This window comes from Botryllus schlosseri, chromosome 11, assembly GCF_051294905.1.
Source record: "Botryllus schlosseri isolate E-star chromosome 11, Bs_hap1, whole genome shotgun sequence".
Classification (NCBI taxonomy): Eukaryota; Metazoa; Chordata; class Ascidiacea; order Stolidobranchia; family Styelidae; genus Botryllus; species Botryllus schlosseri.
The window spans coordinates 19,740,504-19,756,956 of record NC_137246.1 but is presented as its reverse complement, the minus strand read 5'-3'; the positions used below and the strand labels follow the sequence as shown (position 1 = coordinate 19,756,956).

The following is a 16,453-nucleotide window of genomic DNA, read 5'->3' as shown; positions in this document are numbered from 1 at the left end:
AGTTCAGGAGTCGGCCTGCTGTAGGAACTACTAATTGACCAGACCATTGATGTCACAACACTTTGACTTCCAAAACTACAACAATCGTATTTGAGCATAGATAACTAACCTACGGAGGTTAGTTATCTATAATTTGAGTTCGAGTACATCGTCTCTTTACGATTAATATTTTTGTCAACTAACTCATTTGTCACTAAAGGGTTAAGAGAACGTTATGTGGAACTGTTAACACTGCAACAAATCTATTTGCTGCAACTGTACAGACTGTACGACAGTAATCCCACGTTTATTGACGGTATTGGATTGGAAGTAATCTGGATACGACAGATTGCAGATGCATCGTGTGATATCGTCCGCTGCATTGCAGTTCGCTAGAATAAGATGTGGAGTGTTTGTGGGAAATTCTATGACCGCGTCCACAATACGTGTAAGTATTATAGAACTGATATTAATTCTTGACTTTTCAACATATTTGGCCAATATAGGTATAGGTCAAATTGTTAGCCAATACATTATCATTGTGTATCAAGATCGTAAACTGCAATGCTATGACTTCTACTTATGTGGTGTCGATGCTTACAGTCAAATTTAAATATTGATCAAGCTGCTGCTGCTGGACTTGTAACCTGACAAAGTAAACCCATTATTTATCGAACACTTTGAAACGCCTTTACAATTTTCAGAGGCTGCATGATGATGGTAAAGATGACAAGCCACAATATCCTGGTTTCAAGACGGAGTACATTAATAAGTTGGAGTTTTTGGAGCCGGATATAAATGAAGGCATTCCAGTGTATCGTGTACTGAACAGAGATGGAAAATTGCTTGATGAATCTCAAGATCCCAAGGTTTGTACACATTCTAATGCTCCACTGCACTGTGTATGAGGAGCAGTATTCCTGTAGGCCCATTTTGTCAGCCTGTGTCGTTTTCTCAAATGCGGAATGGCATATAGTAATATCCATCGATATTCCTGTATAATAATGATAAGGAACTGATCTGCTACCAAGCATTTTCCTGGATATGAGTATCAGAGGCCAATATGGAATCGGTGTCTCGTGCACACCGAAGATTCTACTGACTACACACAGGTGTGACGCTGAGAACCTTCTTGGCACACCAAATATATTACGCTAAACGTACCGGGATTCCAACCCGGATCAGAGGCACCGTTATAGTAGCAAGATCAAACCTACTAGCTTAGACTTCATTTTTACATGTGCATTAACTGTCAATTGGGATTATCATTTATATTTGTTTCTATCAATTGTGTTGCAGCTTGACACGGATACTTTGCTAAAGATGTACAGAAGTATGACCATGCTCAAATCCATGGATGAAATCATGTACGAGTCGCAAAGGCAGGGTAGAATTAGCTTCTACATGACAAATTATGGAGAAGAAGGCACACATATAGGAAGTGCTGCAGGACTAGATGATAGAGATCTCGTATTTGGACAGTATCGTGAAGCAGGTAATAAATTTTTATGCATCAATCTAGATCAATATTATATAGCCTAGGCCTGTGACATATATATGGTTATTGGTCTTTGAATGAGAATATTTTATGTAGGTGTGCTTATGTGGAGAGGTTTTCAGCTATCTGAATTTATGGACCAGTGTTACGCTAATGTGAATGATCCTGCAAAAGGAAGACAGATGCCAGTGCATTATGGTTCAAAAGATTTGAACTATTACACTATTAGTTCCCCTCTAGCCACTCAAATGCCCCAGGTAAGATATCTTTCTAAACCAGTGGTTCCCAACGTGGGCGATATCGCCCCCCAGGGGGCGGTCTAGGGGGGCGAAAATAACGAAGGGGGCGATAGGGGGGCGAAAACAGACGAAGGGGGCGAAAACAACGAAGGGGGAGATAGGGGGGCGATGACGAGTTAAAACGGCTATATTGGAGTCAGGACCATAACTGCCACACCCCAAACCCCCAATTGGGGGTGGGGGGCCGAAATCGAATAAGGCCCAAAATTATTTCGTGAATTAACATAAATTATAGAGTAATTTTTTAGAAATTCATGCAACTTTTTCAAAAAGTTTTCGCGCTGCGCGCGATTTCATTATTTTCATATATTTCGGGGTACCCGTCACCCAACATAAATACGCATGATTTATGGAAATGGGAGGCCTCGGATGCGGTCATTACTGCGCCATGACGCACCAAGATATATGAAGTTATAGGCCATGTAACATGGGACTCCGAGAAGTGTGCCAGAACGATCAGCAGCTAGAAGACCTTGGCCGAAAACGAATGCCCTTGTGCTGACCGAAAACTTCGATATATATACATATATATATTTATTTGTCCATAGGCGCCTCAATGGCAGGCGTCGAATGTTCCTTTCCTGGCGATCTGAACCCTACAGGACAAATGCCATCCCGCAGGGAAAAATTCTTTGCCAGTAAAGAAATACCAATTTGAAATCATGTGCGTCTTTTAGTTTTGTACGTTTTGGCGATTTCCATATCTTCCGACATGGCAGATGTAGGAGGTCACGAAATAGCTTCATGTAACGAAGTCAATATAACAACGGGTCCGCCCGAAGATGTTTAATTATTATTTAGGGGTCCTACCTTTTCCAACACACCACACTTAGCTCTACCGGTAAATCTGATTACGTGAGCAGAGAGAGGATAAATAATTGATAGCAATATATATGCAATTCCCGACCATATTGACCGATTTAAACATGAATGATATAAATTGGTCGCGCTTCACGCGTTTAGGCGAATTACGGTGACCCATCAAACAGTACATGAAATAGGGTATAGCTTATACGTAGCAACAAAAAACCCACTAGCTGAGGGGTCTGGGGTTTGGTTTATCACCCTATGGGGGCTTAATAGCAATGTTTTGGGGGTGCCTGATGAAGTGCTGTTACGGTCCTGATTGGCGTCAAGTCGGAGAAATTACCTTTTGTTTAGACAATTCACGGAAATTTAGCTGTCAAAGTGTAATTTTGAGGTCGGGCCGAAAAGCTGACCTTTTTTCATTAGTCAACTCGCCAATGATCCCAGTTTGTATGTCCATTTTTCGGTTCCCAATATTTGGGGGCGATGATCGGTGTGGAGCTTCAAAAGGGGGCGATGAGTCGAAAAAGGTTGGGAACCACTGTTCTAAACATATAGATCTGCATAGCACTAAACTTTAAATATAGGCATCAGGTGCTGCATACGCTTTGAAGCTTAGCGATGATCCAGACAGATGTGTTATCTGCTACTTTGGGGAGGGGGCTGCTTCTGAAGGTGATGCACATGCGGCTTTGAATTTTGCTGCCACTCTTGATGCACCATGTATTTTCTTCTGGTGAGTTTGGTTTATTGGGTACGATTTTACATTTGCCAATTGAAAATAGATCACAAAATCAAATGCACATTGCACTGATGTAAAATGTTACTGAATTGACTTTTGTCATGTTATCCCTATTGCAAATCTTCTTCAGCCTGTTCGTTTCCTAGCGTTGCTCCTTATTGTTGTTACCGTATTCCTAAATACTAGCCAGGGGTTCTCAGCTCGTCTTCCCCCGTGGTCCATTTTCCGGTTTGAAAATGTTCTGTGGCCCACCTCTTATCCTAAAGTCATAGTCCCGTTCAAGGCGTGGTCATCGCTGGCGCCGATATGCATGTTTCTCCAAAATATGCGCATTTTCTCTTACTGATCATTAGAAATGTACACTTTCATATAGATGAAATCGCGCGAAGCGCAACAAAAATTTTCAAGTAGGATAAATCTCCTCCAACAAACAAACGACCAACCAACGAAATTTGGGCCCCTTTGAGCTCCCCCCAATGGGGAGTTTTAGGTGCGGCAGTTACGGCCCTGGTAGATCGTATAACTCTTGTGTACATAAATATGGGTGCTGTTCCAATTATCTAATCCCCGCCTCCACTAGGTGATTGGGGTTTTAGTTCCACTATGGTGGGTATTTTGGGCTGGTCCAGCTTCAAACAATTCTTCGGTGAAAGGGATACTGCAGAGATGTGAAGAAAGAATATTTTAATGTTCAAGCTGTACAATGTAGTCCTACATATAGTATGTCCTGTATCTACTGAAGTTGTGAGGTCAGAACATCCAATACACTGATACAATCATGTCATGTGAATCTTCCATTATGTACAAGGATTTCAAGGCCGGAAACTTTAAACCAACTCCAAACATTAATGCGCTGCGCCAAATCCTCAATACATTACGATTCGTTGCGGTGGTGTCGTTTACTTCGATAGGAAGTTGATAATTGATAATAAATTACGATTATGGCTATTTTGATATTACAATAATACGCTTGGCACCGTAAATCTACTTCAAATACACTTCTGTCCCAATTTAATGCACACCCTTTTAAACGACATACGACACACGACCCTGCTGCAATACTTGGTCACTTCAGCACTAACTTCAATCGAAATTATTTTCGTTGCCGTCAGCCGTAGGTTGTCGTAGTCGACTTGTACATTATGACTCCGTACGTGCCACTACGCCCCATTAGAGTCGGATGGAAAACTTGAGGTAGCCTACGTATAATTTGATAATATGAATACATTTTAGAGCGAATAACATAACAAATACAACCAAATTTTCATCAGTTCTACAATATTCCTAATAGCTCTTTGGCCCACCTCAGATGCTCCTGTGGCCCACCAGTGGGCCATGGCCCACCCTTTGAGGACCCCTATACTAGACTTACTTGTAGATAGTCTTGCTATTGAATGAATAAAATGGCTCTCCTCTCTATGATAGATATTTTCTGTAGTTTCATCCTGAGTTATGAAATATTTTGAGAAATATTATTTTACTGATTTGTAAAGTTATCCTGTAAGGTACCGTATAGAAATTTGGATTGAAAAACCTGTTGATGTTTAATAGTGACTTAACTGTGATGCAAATGCTCCAATGCCCTGTTTTACTCGCAGTTGAACAATCAAGGTATCAATTATTTTTCATTTTTCTTCCAGAGCCCCTACCATGAATCTCCACAGGGTCTCAAAACATCAATATTGTTGATAGAATGTATGGAATTGAAACCCTGGGCCAGTTTCTGCTAGCTCTGGACATTTGTTCGTAATTTCCAAAAATATGTATTTTTTCTATTTTGCCCTCTCATGTATAAGCACTTGCTTGTACTAGATGCAATGTGCATAAATATTATTTTACAGTAGAAACAATGGATACGCCATATCTACGCCCACATCCGACCAATATAGAGGGGATGGAATCGGTGCGAGGGGACCTGGTTATGGTATGATCACTGTGAGAGTCGACGGTAATGATGTTTTCGCTGTGTATAATGCCACCAAGAAGGCAAGACAAATTGCTGTCCAAGAAAGCCGACCAGTCTTGATCGAAGCTATGACTTACAGGTAACCTTATTTATGCATGCGGATTTGATAATGTCAGAAATAAGTTGTTCTCATTAAGATAATCTTTTTAATTGTGGCAATGCGGAATTGATCAATCCTGTGTAATTATCAGACTATAATCTAAAGAGTATGCCTCATACATCAGATGTTCTGGAAAAATCGTTTACTCCCAGTCAGGGTTGTAACCAAGTCACAAGGCCCCGAGTCACAAGCCAATCTCATCTCACTTTTATAATTTTGACTCGAGTCAAGTTGAGTCATTTTTAATTCACCACCGAGTCAAGTCCGGGTCCAAGTCAGCGAGCAGAGGGTCAAGTCCGAGTCATGATATTATGACTCGAGTCTGAGTCCAAGTCATTTTGTTGACTGCTCAGTTTCCAATTAAAGTTCTGTTAAACCCGCATTTTATAACTCTGTTTGTGATATCGAATGGTGTGCATTTATAATTAATTTTCCTCACTTTTAGCAGTTACTGATCGCATTTTCAAGTACTAGTACCAATAGACGAAATCCCAATAGTGTGATTAATTTACTATTCTTCGAAATTACAATGAAATGTCGGTCTTGGCCGTCTGCGTCTCGAGTCATGTGACGTGGTTCGAGTTATGCGCAATGACTCGAGTCCAGGTCGAGTCAATACACAGTTTGACTGGATGTGTATTGACTCGACTCGAGTTGAGTCATTTCGATAATTTGAGAAAATGACTCGAGTCATTACAACCCTGCTCCACGCCGTTCAATGGGTCTTGGATTTTGATTCCGACCAGGGTTGACTTGACTCCATAATTAATTTCCGATTGTTGTGGGTTTGTCTGGGCTCCTTATCATCGCCCGACCAGCGTAGCCAAGAGCAAAAGTGGGCCGTACTATAAGTCACCAGCTCGGGGATCATTACAAAAAATAACGGGCTGGATTCAAAGCGTCATGAATACCAAACATCGTTATCTATTACGACGGCATGTGACGAGAATTTGTATCTAACTCACAACTCAATTTACGTCTTTTTACCGTTGTATTTGAAGAGTCGGACACCATAGTACGAGCGATGACAGCAGCGCTTATCGGTCTGTCGATGAAGTCAATTACTGGCAGAGCGCTGATTCGCCCATCAACAGATTCAGGCATTACATCACCAACAAGGGGATATGGGACAGTGCCAAGGATAAGGAATTGAAAAAGACGAATAAGAAGCAGGTGAGAGCACTTCATGGCATTTCAAACCTGGCTTTGTGCAATAGCCACAGTCTGTTTTAAATACAATTGAACTTTCCAGACTCATTTTTAGACTACCACTTACGCTCTCAGGTTTTTAGACAAAACTAGGCCAAGAATACTTCTTTTTTACTTACTTGGAAATCACTACTTCTACATGAGTAGCAGAGATGAGCGAATTTGAAATTTCTATGTCCTAATCCAGTCCAAATCCGAACCTTCAAATCCAAATCCTAATCAATAACTTTTTCATATTCAAGTCCATGTCCAATCCTAATCCGATTCCAACTGGAAATTCAGAAAAAATACCAATTTATGCTATGGAGGGATTCGAAAATTTTCTTTCACAACCAACGATTCACTTGATTCAAGATAACTTAGTAACCATAAGTACAATAATAAATGATCTGAATAAGTTTGTCGCCATTAGCCACACGACATTTCAATCTCCCAGAAAATAGGTAAATCCAAATCCTAATCCGTTCTGAAAAAAATGTCTAATCCAAATCCGACAAAATTTCACAGATCCTGTTTTTTCAAAACCTAATCCTAATCCATGCTCATCTCTGATGAGTAGAGATTTTTAATGTTACTTGTACGTTATTACTAACAATAACTGCTTGAACACCTCTGGTGCCCAAGTATAAGTAGCAGAAATAAAGAAGCACATATTTTCAAGGCACACCAAAAGTTGTCTCGAAAACAAGAACAAAAATGTCTCAATAAGCTAGATGTCCTGTGTTCTTATCTCAGGACGAGTTTCTGATCTGATCTTTAGGACCACAGACCATGATGTTATTTGATTACCAAAATTGGGTTTAAAAACAAGATCGAAAAACCAAAGCATCAAAAATTGTCTCTGGAACCTAATTATGTCTTGTCTTCTTATACCATGACGACTTCCCGGTCTTATTTTTAATCCCACAGACCAGTGGTTCTCAAATTTTGATGACTTGACTGGACTCGAGTAATTTTTTCAAATGCGTAAAAGGACCAAGTCGTACGACTCGAGACTAGGACGTCCAAGACAGCCCATTTCATTCTAACTTCGAAGAATAGTAAAGTTTCCATATTATTGGTATTTCATCTATCAGTCTGATACTTGGAAAATAGGGCAAGAAACTGTTTCAAGACTGAGGAAAATACTTGCGAATCGGAACCGTGTGACGTATTTACAACCCTGGCTTGAGCCCTTTCGCTTCGATTGTTCGAAATTTCATGCCGGTGACGTCATATTTTGTGATACGATTGTTGATATTCGATGTTCTTTCCGAATCAATGTTCTTCCCGATGCTCTACTGGTTACTGACGATTCCCCCTGACGAGTGTCAGTCGAAGATATTCTGGCATATTCCAATATGGATATAGTATTGAAAACGATAGTAGTGCAAGTGGATACAACCCACTGAAGTACTTTGTCACTGACCACTGCTCGTGCTTGTATTGGGTACAAGTCAAAATGGGTTTGCCATTTCACCGATTCAACTTCCATATTCTGTTACAGGTAATGGAGGCGTTTACCATGGCTGAAAAGCGTCTGAAGCCGTCGCCCACGCATTTATTTACGGACGTCTATCACGATTTGCCGGCGCATTTGCAAAAACAACTGAACGAACTAAAGGAACATGTAAAGAAATATCCGCAGCACTACCCACTGAGCAGCCATGAGCCATTTTGCTAATGCAGGCCGGCAACAGGCGTAGATTGGTGGTAAAACATATGGAAATGACCTGTGAGTTGCTTGAACAAAATAAGCTAGGTGCTTGCCCCTGATGGACCTTGCACATGTCCCCATACTGTGATTGCACAGACACACATACATACATAGTCATGTCAAATTATGAGCCTATTTTGAGTTTGGAATTATTACCTAGATCTCTCTAATAGCTGATATTTTATGCACTGTTACTTGCTACAAATTGACGAGAACACATCTGTTACACAATCGATGACATCACAATCGATGACATTCTTATTCCAATTTCCTATTTTATGTAGGAATAGGGCCGCGAGGTCTATTCATTGCTGAGAAAATCCCCGACCTCATTGCGTAGCCTGAAAATTATATTTACTGGCGCAATTATGGACGCGATTGGTCCGAGCTTCACTCGCATCCTGCAATGTCAGTTCAATTAATTGATTACATATCATTATCAAGTCATTGGAATTGGCAATTTGTTCCAAGTCATTATTGCAAAGGACTTCTGTACTATGTGAACGGAATAAAAGATATGAATCGATCATGGAAAGATCAAAATTGATGCATCGTGAAATAATGTGTGGACTGTAGACATTGGTTGCAGATGCAGTCGTGGCATTTTTACACCGGCGAACGCCGTTACGTCTAGAAGTCAATATACAGCACATGCTTGCGAAAAGGCAGTGATAACACTTGAAATCAAGTGATGGCAGTAGCGCTTTGTAGCGTCGGTTGTACTTCCTCATTTGACTACGAAACCAGTCTTGAATGGATCATCGGCTTCCGTCACATATACGTTCTTGCCGGTGTAATAGGCATTACCGGACACCTCCACGGTTACAGCGTCGAACCTTCCGCTTTGGACTTCATTTATTGCACGAGCAGAGAACCTGGAAATTTCGATACCGGCTCATAGCCGTGGGTCTCCAATCAATAGGCAGTGATACCGTTTCCCTACATGCATGGACAGTAGGCTATTCTTCGACCACTTAACTACGGGGTGCCATCAATCATCCAATTTCAGCTTGGAATTCTTACTTTTTCACTTACTTGGAAGTCGCTATGGTTGTACTTGAATAGAAAATTTCCCTTATTATACTGGATAGTCACATCTATGAGTATACTTCGACCACATGTGCAATTACCAACCTGCTCTTTGTCACTGCACTCTCGAACTCCACGGTCTGGTTCATTTTCATCCTATCTCCCGCTACCAACAACGCCACATGAGCAGAGGTTCCCGAGCCTGTAGGGCTTCGATCCAGCTGTAACACGGCGTCAAAATTAACTTAAGCGAGCTGGGATAAGACCAGATAGATTCACAGACCTCGCAGTCAGCAAATACCGTCATTTGACGGATCAAACCGTCCGATTCCAACGTGGAGGTGTCCACGATTATTGTGCCGTACAAAAAGGCGAGGTCTTCGCTATCGGGATGTTCCACTTTAACCTGACGATGAATGGATACGTTCTGTTAATCTAAATCTAAAACGTTCACTATAATCGAATGACTCCGTTTTCAAGATCGGAAATGTCCTATCCTTTTTGACAATTCGTCCTCCTTTATAGCATTGACCGCCAGGCTGCAGTGCAGGCACAACTAAAAAACGCCACAAACGAAATGTGGAATCTGGACGTTCGAGCGGGTCTTTCGCGAGTCGAGTTGTAAAAATTACCTTTTTTAATAAACACAACAGTGAATAATATAACTTTTGTGATTTGTAAAAAGTGCCCTCTTTCGGATCTCAGAATATGGTAACCCGAGTGAGCAGGGATCAGAAACATGAAACGAGGACGTAGCCTATTACTGAGGTCTCCTAAATAAGTTGCGTATTATAGTAAACCAAGCGTTACGGTTATAATATAATAACAGCGATATCCGAGACTTACAGGCGTTATGTAGCTATAACACCCAAGTTCCGATTAATGGTAAACACACTGTTGAGTTGGAAATTTTTCGAATACTCCATACCGTATTCTTCGCCGCGTTAGTTATAGCTTGTCCCATCTCAGTAGATTTCTTCTTCGGACTTTCAAAAGAAATGTCGATGCCCAGCTCTTGTGCTGACACGAAAACATAGAACGCCCCCCCGTAGGCAACATCCACAGTGATGCTACGATCCAACTCCGGGATGAATACTTTCAGTCCTGCATGCCGGAAAAACAAATTGGCGCACAGGATTAGGAAAATGCGGTGAAAGTATGCGTTAAATGGGATATTGCTATACTCAAGGAGAACTACTGCTTCAACATTTTGCGTTGTGTCGTGTTTTATATCAAAAGTTGTATAGGCCTAATTATGCAATAATTGTTGCAATACTTCCGAGAAAAAACTGTAGTATGAGCCAATACGGACAATCTTCACCCGATATAGTCGACGTACAGTCGTACACGATATGAAATGGCTGAAACCCCCGAAATCATCGCCGGTTCAACAGTTCTAGCAAGTAGATAGATAGATCATGGTTCTGACGATGATGACCGCCGACCGTAAAAATACTGCATAACAATATATAGTCTTGGTCAAAAATATTCTTGGTTGATTCAAGACCGGGGTGGCCAGCCTTTTGCGCCAAAGGGCCACATGTGGGTTTCCAGACCATTGCGCGGGCCACTTGAGTATGAATGATCTTTTGTTTGAGCAGGATTAGGTAACGGTGCATGCAAAGATATAGCCTGTCATATTGGTTGTATTGCGGGTCACATTCATACCAATGAGCGCAGATTGCGATGATAGAATTCGGCGCCTGGACACTGGACGGACGCTGACGAGATTTGATCCTTCCGGGAGCTCACTTGCAGAGTCGCAACTTTCGACATTATATATATCGTGCTGTGTCTTGGCTCTGAGATGGCTGGCGCCGAAATGCCGGTCCCGCGTGCTGCACAACACTTGAAACATCCCACCGGCGAATAAAGAGTAACATCGAAAAAACTGTGACATCAGACATTAGGCCGAGGTGGATGCCAGACAGCAACTGGGTCGTTTCGGCATCCTCCTATATCTGTTTATCGCATCGTATATTGTGTGTGTTTTGATCGATGTAATCTGACGATTATTCAGATTTAGATAATTACCGCGAGGGCCATTCAAAACCTTCTCGCGGGTCACGGGTTTGCCACCCCCGGCTTAAGACATGGGTCGGAAGCCTTTTTCGGGAAAGAAGCCATATTTACCAGATATCTTCTATTGTCGATGACTACCCACAATTAATGATTCGTGACGTCATGACTAACAAATAATAAAAATCATGTTTTAAACATGTTTGTTTTAAATATAGTTTTGTATTAAATGCAACGCTACGGACAATTGGACGTTCGCGGTTAACGCAGGGCAGATGAACTGTGTTAACGTTAGCGAAGAAACATGTACCACGTCGTATTGTCATTCCGTAATGACGATACTGCTTATGATTACTCCTGTGAGCTATGTCGATTACACATAGGGAATGCATCGAATCTATCCAAAAAGATATACTTTCTATTCGTCAACACGAGATTTGGCTTCGAAAGATGCGGAAGTGTACGTTATCGTTAAATTTAAACCACTTTAGTACAGTTAGTGCTATTGTTTAAAACAAAAATCAGTTTAAAACAAACATGTTTAAATCAAGGTCCTTGTATAAAACCTGTATTTTATTGTTTTTTTTTTTCAGGCTATGGCGTCACGCATATTATTCAATTGTCCCGTCATAGGGTATTGATATTAGCAATTGAAAATATAGGGTAAATGTAGCTCCTTTGACGAAATAGGCTTCCAACCCCTGTCATATACGGACCAAAATATCTTCAACCAGGACTACGCCGTCTTGCAGCATTTTTACGGCCGGCGGTCATCGTCATCAGAACATTCATTGTGTATACCAATGATCTATATACCAGTGGTTCTCAACCGGTGTGCCATTTACGTCTCGCAAGTGTGCCGTGAGAGATTTATTCGAAATTTTTTGAAATTATGCGCTAAATAATTCTAGTCTATAGCAAACGATCAATAATCAAAGATGGGCTCGACCTGAAGTTTATACAGTGCATTTGACAAATCAAAATTGCTGTCAGACCCGCAATTAATATCCCCGCGAATTCGCTTTACCCGACGTATAGCCTGCCATGAAGGTTCAATTCAGTTTCGCACATTGCGTTCGTTGAACGCAGAGAAGAGCAAACATGGCGGCGCCTGTATGGCAATGCAGTTTTCAAATCCTTATCGTCTTCCTAATCACCAACGAGAAATGAATTGCCTTGGAAGTGATGCTCCCGTTAACAAATTCGAAATACAAACACTATTATACATCCACATTGCGATTCTTAGGCAACGTGTCGGCACTGCCATTAAATGTAGGCTCGGAGCGCAACGTTATGTTACCGGCGACGAATTTGAGAACTGAGAAGTAAAGTTGATCAAAATACACCGGCTAACAAATTTTTCGGCGCTGCGGTCATTATCCCGGTTTGTTGGAACTACAATTAATTGAACTGCGGGTGGCTGCCCTGCCAGTAGAACTATTGAGGTATTGCTATCATCACGCGTGATACACGATCTGCGTGGAAATGCGTTTGGCATCCTTGTATACGCCTGTAAGCCTCCGTATTCGTTCGTGGCGATCGTGCTTGGCCTGTTCGATGCTGTGGTTATATCGACAATGCGGTAGTGGGCAGGGTTTGTTGTCAAACAAATCCCATGAAATATGGTTATAAGCGTAGACCAAAGTTCCAACGAGATCGCGGCAGCAGGCTAGTTATGTGGGCGCAGAAGTAATAGCTAAAAATTCAAATCCTGACACCGCAGCGGAAGAATTGAAAATGATTTCCGTGTCAAATAATACCATTTGTAGGCGTATTTGTGACATGTCCGCAGACATAAAAGATACCATAATCTCTTCTTTGAAGCTGAGCGAATCCTACTTAAGTGCTGCGAAAAGGTAGAAGTACGTCGTCAGAGACTCCCTCTGTACGACTGTGGGTGCTGCTAAGTATTCTGGTAGTTTTCAGGTGCCGTAAGCCAAAAAAAGTTGAGAACCTAGTGTGCCGCGAACTATTTCTCATTCTCAAAGAGTGCCGCGATGTCAAAAGGTTGAGAACCACTGATCTATATCTACGTACTACAGCTGTTGAACCGACTATTTCGAGGGTTTAAACCATCCCATATCGTATGCGTCGGCTTTATCGGGTGGTAATCGTCGTCCGTACTCTCATACAGCTTGGTTTTTGAAAAGTTTACGCAATTATGGCATAATTATATAACTTATATTAAACACATTTTTTAAAGAAGGCTTTTGTTTAAAACATGTTTTAAACAACCATTTGTTTTAAATGCAACCCTAGTGCTAGTAAGAGAACCCTCTGACCACCCCTGTGATCAGAAAGAATACGGGTGCCTAACATAATTACCCGTGCAAAATACGAAAGATGGAACACTGTGGAATCGAACGCTTCCGGATTTTCCATTTTTGTATGAGACGTACACGGGCACCAATCCGCAAGGACACTGTATATTCACCAATGTTTCCGGCTCTTTAGGCTGCACGATCCCAGTGTCGAGGCAATACCTTGGTGGATGAATTATGAATCATCAATATATTTTCATTGATATCAGCAATTTTGCATTCACTCGTTTCCGATGCACAATCCTATACTTGTATTGGTTGACGATCCGCAGATCGTACGAAATTGATGGCAATTATAATAATGGCTTGAGGCTCTTCGCTACAGCATATCCAATATATTCCAAGTTCATGATCCATTCGCAGACCTAAGATTTCCAAGTTATAGATGACGTGACATTTATCGCAATCGTGTAATTGAATGTCGTCACCCGTGATCAAATGCACAAAGTGCATGAGTGGACGTCCCATAATAGCCTTCGGGTCAATCACTCAAACCACAACTATCGAAGGTGTGCGGTCTGTTTCGCCACCTTAGCTACACTCTGCCAGTTAGGGTTCTGTTGATACTCTTCAACACTCTATTCCTATCAAAGTTACAATACGGAATTCTCTGTTGGGGTGCTGCCTGAAAGAATAAGATTGACCCACTGCAAAAATTTCAACATCGGATCATCCGCATCATGGTCAAAGCACCACGGGGGCCTGGATGAGCAATTGATAAATCGCTCCTCAAAAGATTTGGTGTTCTAAACATAGAAGATATGAGGAAGCTAGAAATTGCCAAGTATATATATCAGTTCCATTGCAGTCAATGTCCCTCAAATTTCAACTACTTCACCTCGGAGTCAAAAGCGCATAAGTACGGTGCACGCACGGTCGCACGTCAACGAAGAACAACTGCCATATGATCACTAATCAGGACGGAATACAAGAAAACGCATTCCGACAGTCGTCGAGCATGTCCGCTTCAAGTCGAAAACAAGCAATTTCTTCTAAATGAATACTAGTCAGCCTTCAGGATTGCCGGACCACGACCTAACATCGATCTCGCGTTCCGCCACATGCCACCTCATTTTGTCGCTTGCGTCTTATATTCTCTGCATTACTTTTCATTCAGTGTGCAACTGTGCAGTGCATGCCTCTTCTTTACTTCGCCTAGGCCAAGGTGGGCGTCTGATCTCAAAGACTAGTCCAAGTTGTTTCGACACCTTCCTATCTTTTCATTGTATCGCAGTTTTGTGGTGTTTTGAAATGATGAAAATATTAATAATACTGATTGATTGATTGATCGGCAACTTGGCAAGGCAGTTTTCTTTATATGTATTGTACAGGGTGCAGTCTGTGCACTAGGGCTGTTAAAAAAAACTTTTCCTTCAGATTTCACTGGCTACTTGATAAAATTGTTAGGTTGGTTAAAAAAAACGCTGTACACCAACTTTGGCTCCATTCCAACCAGTAGAAGCGAGATTCGTGCAGTAGAAAGTTTTGAATTTATCATTAAAAAATAAAAACAAAAAATTTCAAAGTTTTTCAGCCGACCCCATAAAATTGTTAGGCTGTCAGTAGAGATGATGCACACCAAATTTGGCTCAATTCCAACCACTAGAAGCGAAGTTATTGCAGTAGAAAAATTTGGATTTGAATAAAATAGTATTTACGGTGACTAACTCTTTATATATTTATTATAAAATCAAGGAATTAGAAACTTTTCTACTGCAATAACTTCGCTTCTAGTGGTTGGAATTGAGCCAAATTTGGTGCGCATCATCTCTACTGACAGCCTAACAATTTTATGGGGCCGGCAGAAAAATTTTGAAATTTTATTTTTTTGTTTTTTAATGCTAAATTCAAAACTGTCTACTGCACGAATCTCGCTTCTACAGGTTGGAATGGAGCCAAAGTTGGCGTGCAGCGTTTTTTTAACTAATCTAACAATTTAATTAAGTAGCCAGTGAAATCAGAAGGAAAAGTTTTTTTTTGAACAGCCCTACGTGTGCACGCACGTCATGTCATATTGTTATTTGCATCGCCTTCCTGCCCAGTGCCCATGACGACGGTAATGATTAGATCACCCGATGAAGGACGAGCTCAGATTGGGGTCCTTACTCCTTACCACCCCGGAATTTAGTACTTAGAGATTATGACGTAATGTCGCTTCGCCAAAGTATACTATCTCTGGAGTCACTTCACTTACAAGATGGGATTAGTAATTCAAGTACCTTCCCAAGGCGATCACAGCGTGACCACACATCGTACTGTAACCTTCGTTGTGCATAAAGAGAAAAGCAACGTCTGCTCCATCACAATCCGGCGCGACCCTCGCAGCTCCGTACATGTCATAATGTCCTCTTGGCTCACGCATCAGTGCCCTATTTCCAAGTACATTAACAACTCCAATATCCCAATTTTCACAATGCTAATTTTTGGTACATACTTTCTTATGTGATCGTGGTTACGCCGAAAATCTTTCCTTTTTTCCAAAATAGTGTTCCCGACAAGATTAGGACCGCCGATTTCCAGTATGCGCAACGGTTCCCCGCCTGTGTGCATCTCACAGGTGGTGATTGCCGCGCCCACCGTATCCAAATTTCGTATATCCATAGCCATTGACAACCCACGCGTTCGGCAGACCTCAAATGCGTCTCTTGTTTTCGTAGTAAGTCTCGAATCACACGTATGAAGTGAACTCATGAAACTCGTTTGCTCATTATGTTATGGGCCAGTGATTTGGGAATTTACATATCAAAACAACGTCGTTTTTCGGGCCCGAAAGATTTTTGATTTTTCA

The 16,453-nt window shown here is 41.4% G+C and overlaps 2 protein-coding genes across 2 annotated transcripts; one reads left to right on the top strand and one right to left on the bottom strand.

Moving 5' to 3' along the window:
- Positions 1-185: 185 nt before the first annotated feature.
- On the top strand, positions 186-8,840 carry LOC145449778 (2-oxoisovalerate dehydrogenase subunit alpha, mitochondrial-like). The gene is made up of 8 exons (XM_080328204.1): positions 186-427; positions 684-848; positions 1,279-1,474; positions 1,574-1,734; positions 3,171-3,319; positions 5,167-5,370; positions 6,393-6,564; positions 8,087-8,840. Exons 1-8 carry the CDS (start codon positions 335-337, stop codon positions 8,261-8,263), a joined length of 1,317 nt encoding a protein of 438 aa, XP_080184330.1. The 5' UTR covers positions 186-334; the 3' UTR covers positions 8,264-8,840.
- On the bottom strand, positions 8,699-16,364 carry LOC145449784 (trans-L-3-hydroxyproline dehydratase-like). Its single transcript, XM_080328213.1, has 7 exons — positions 16,100-16,364; positions 15,885-16,034; positions 13,670-13,827; positions 10,254-10,429; positions 9,609-9,731; positions 9,431-9,546; positions 8,699-9,171 (listed from the first exon to the last, which is right to left on the bottom strand). Exons 1-7 carry the CDS (start codon positions 16,354-16,356, stop codon positions 9,024-9,026), a joined length of 1,128 nt encoding a protein of 375 aa, XP_080184339.1. The 5' UTR covers positions 16,357-16,364; the 3' UTR covers positions 8,699-9,023.
- Between the last annotated feature and the right edge of the window lie 89 nt (positions 16,365-16,453).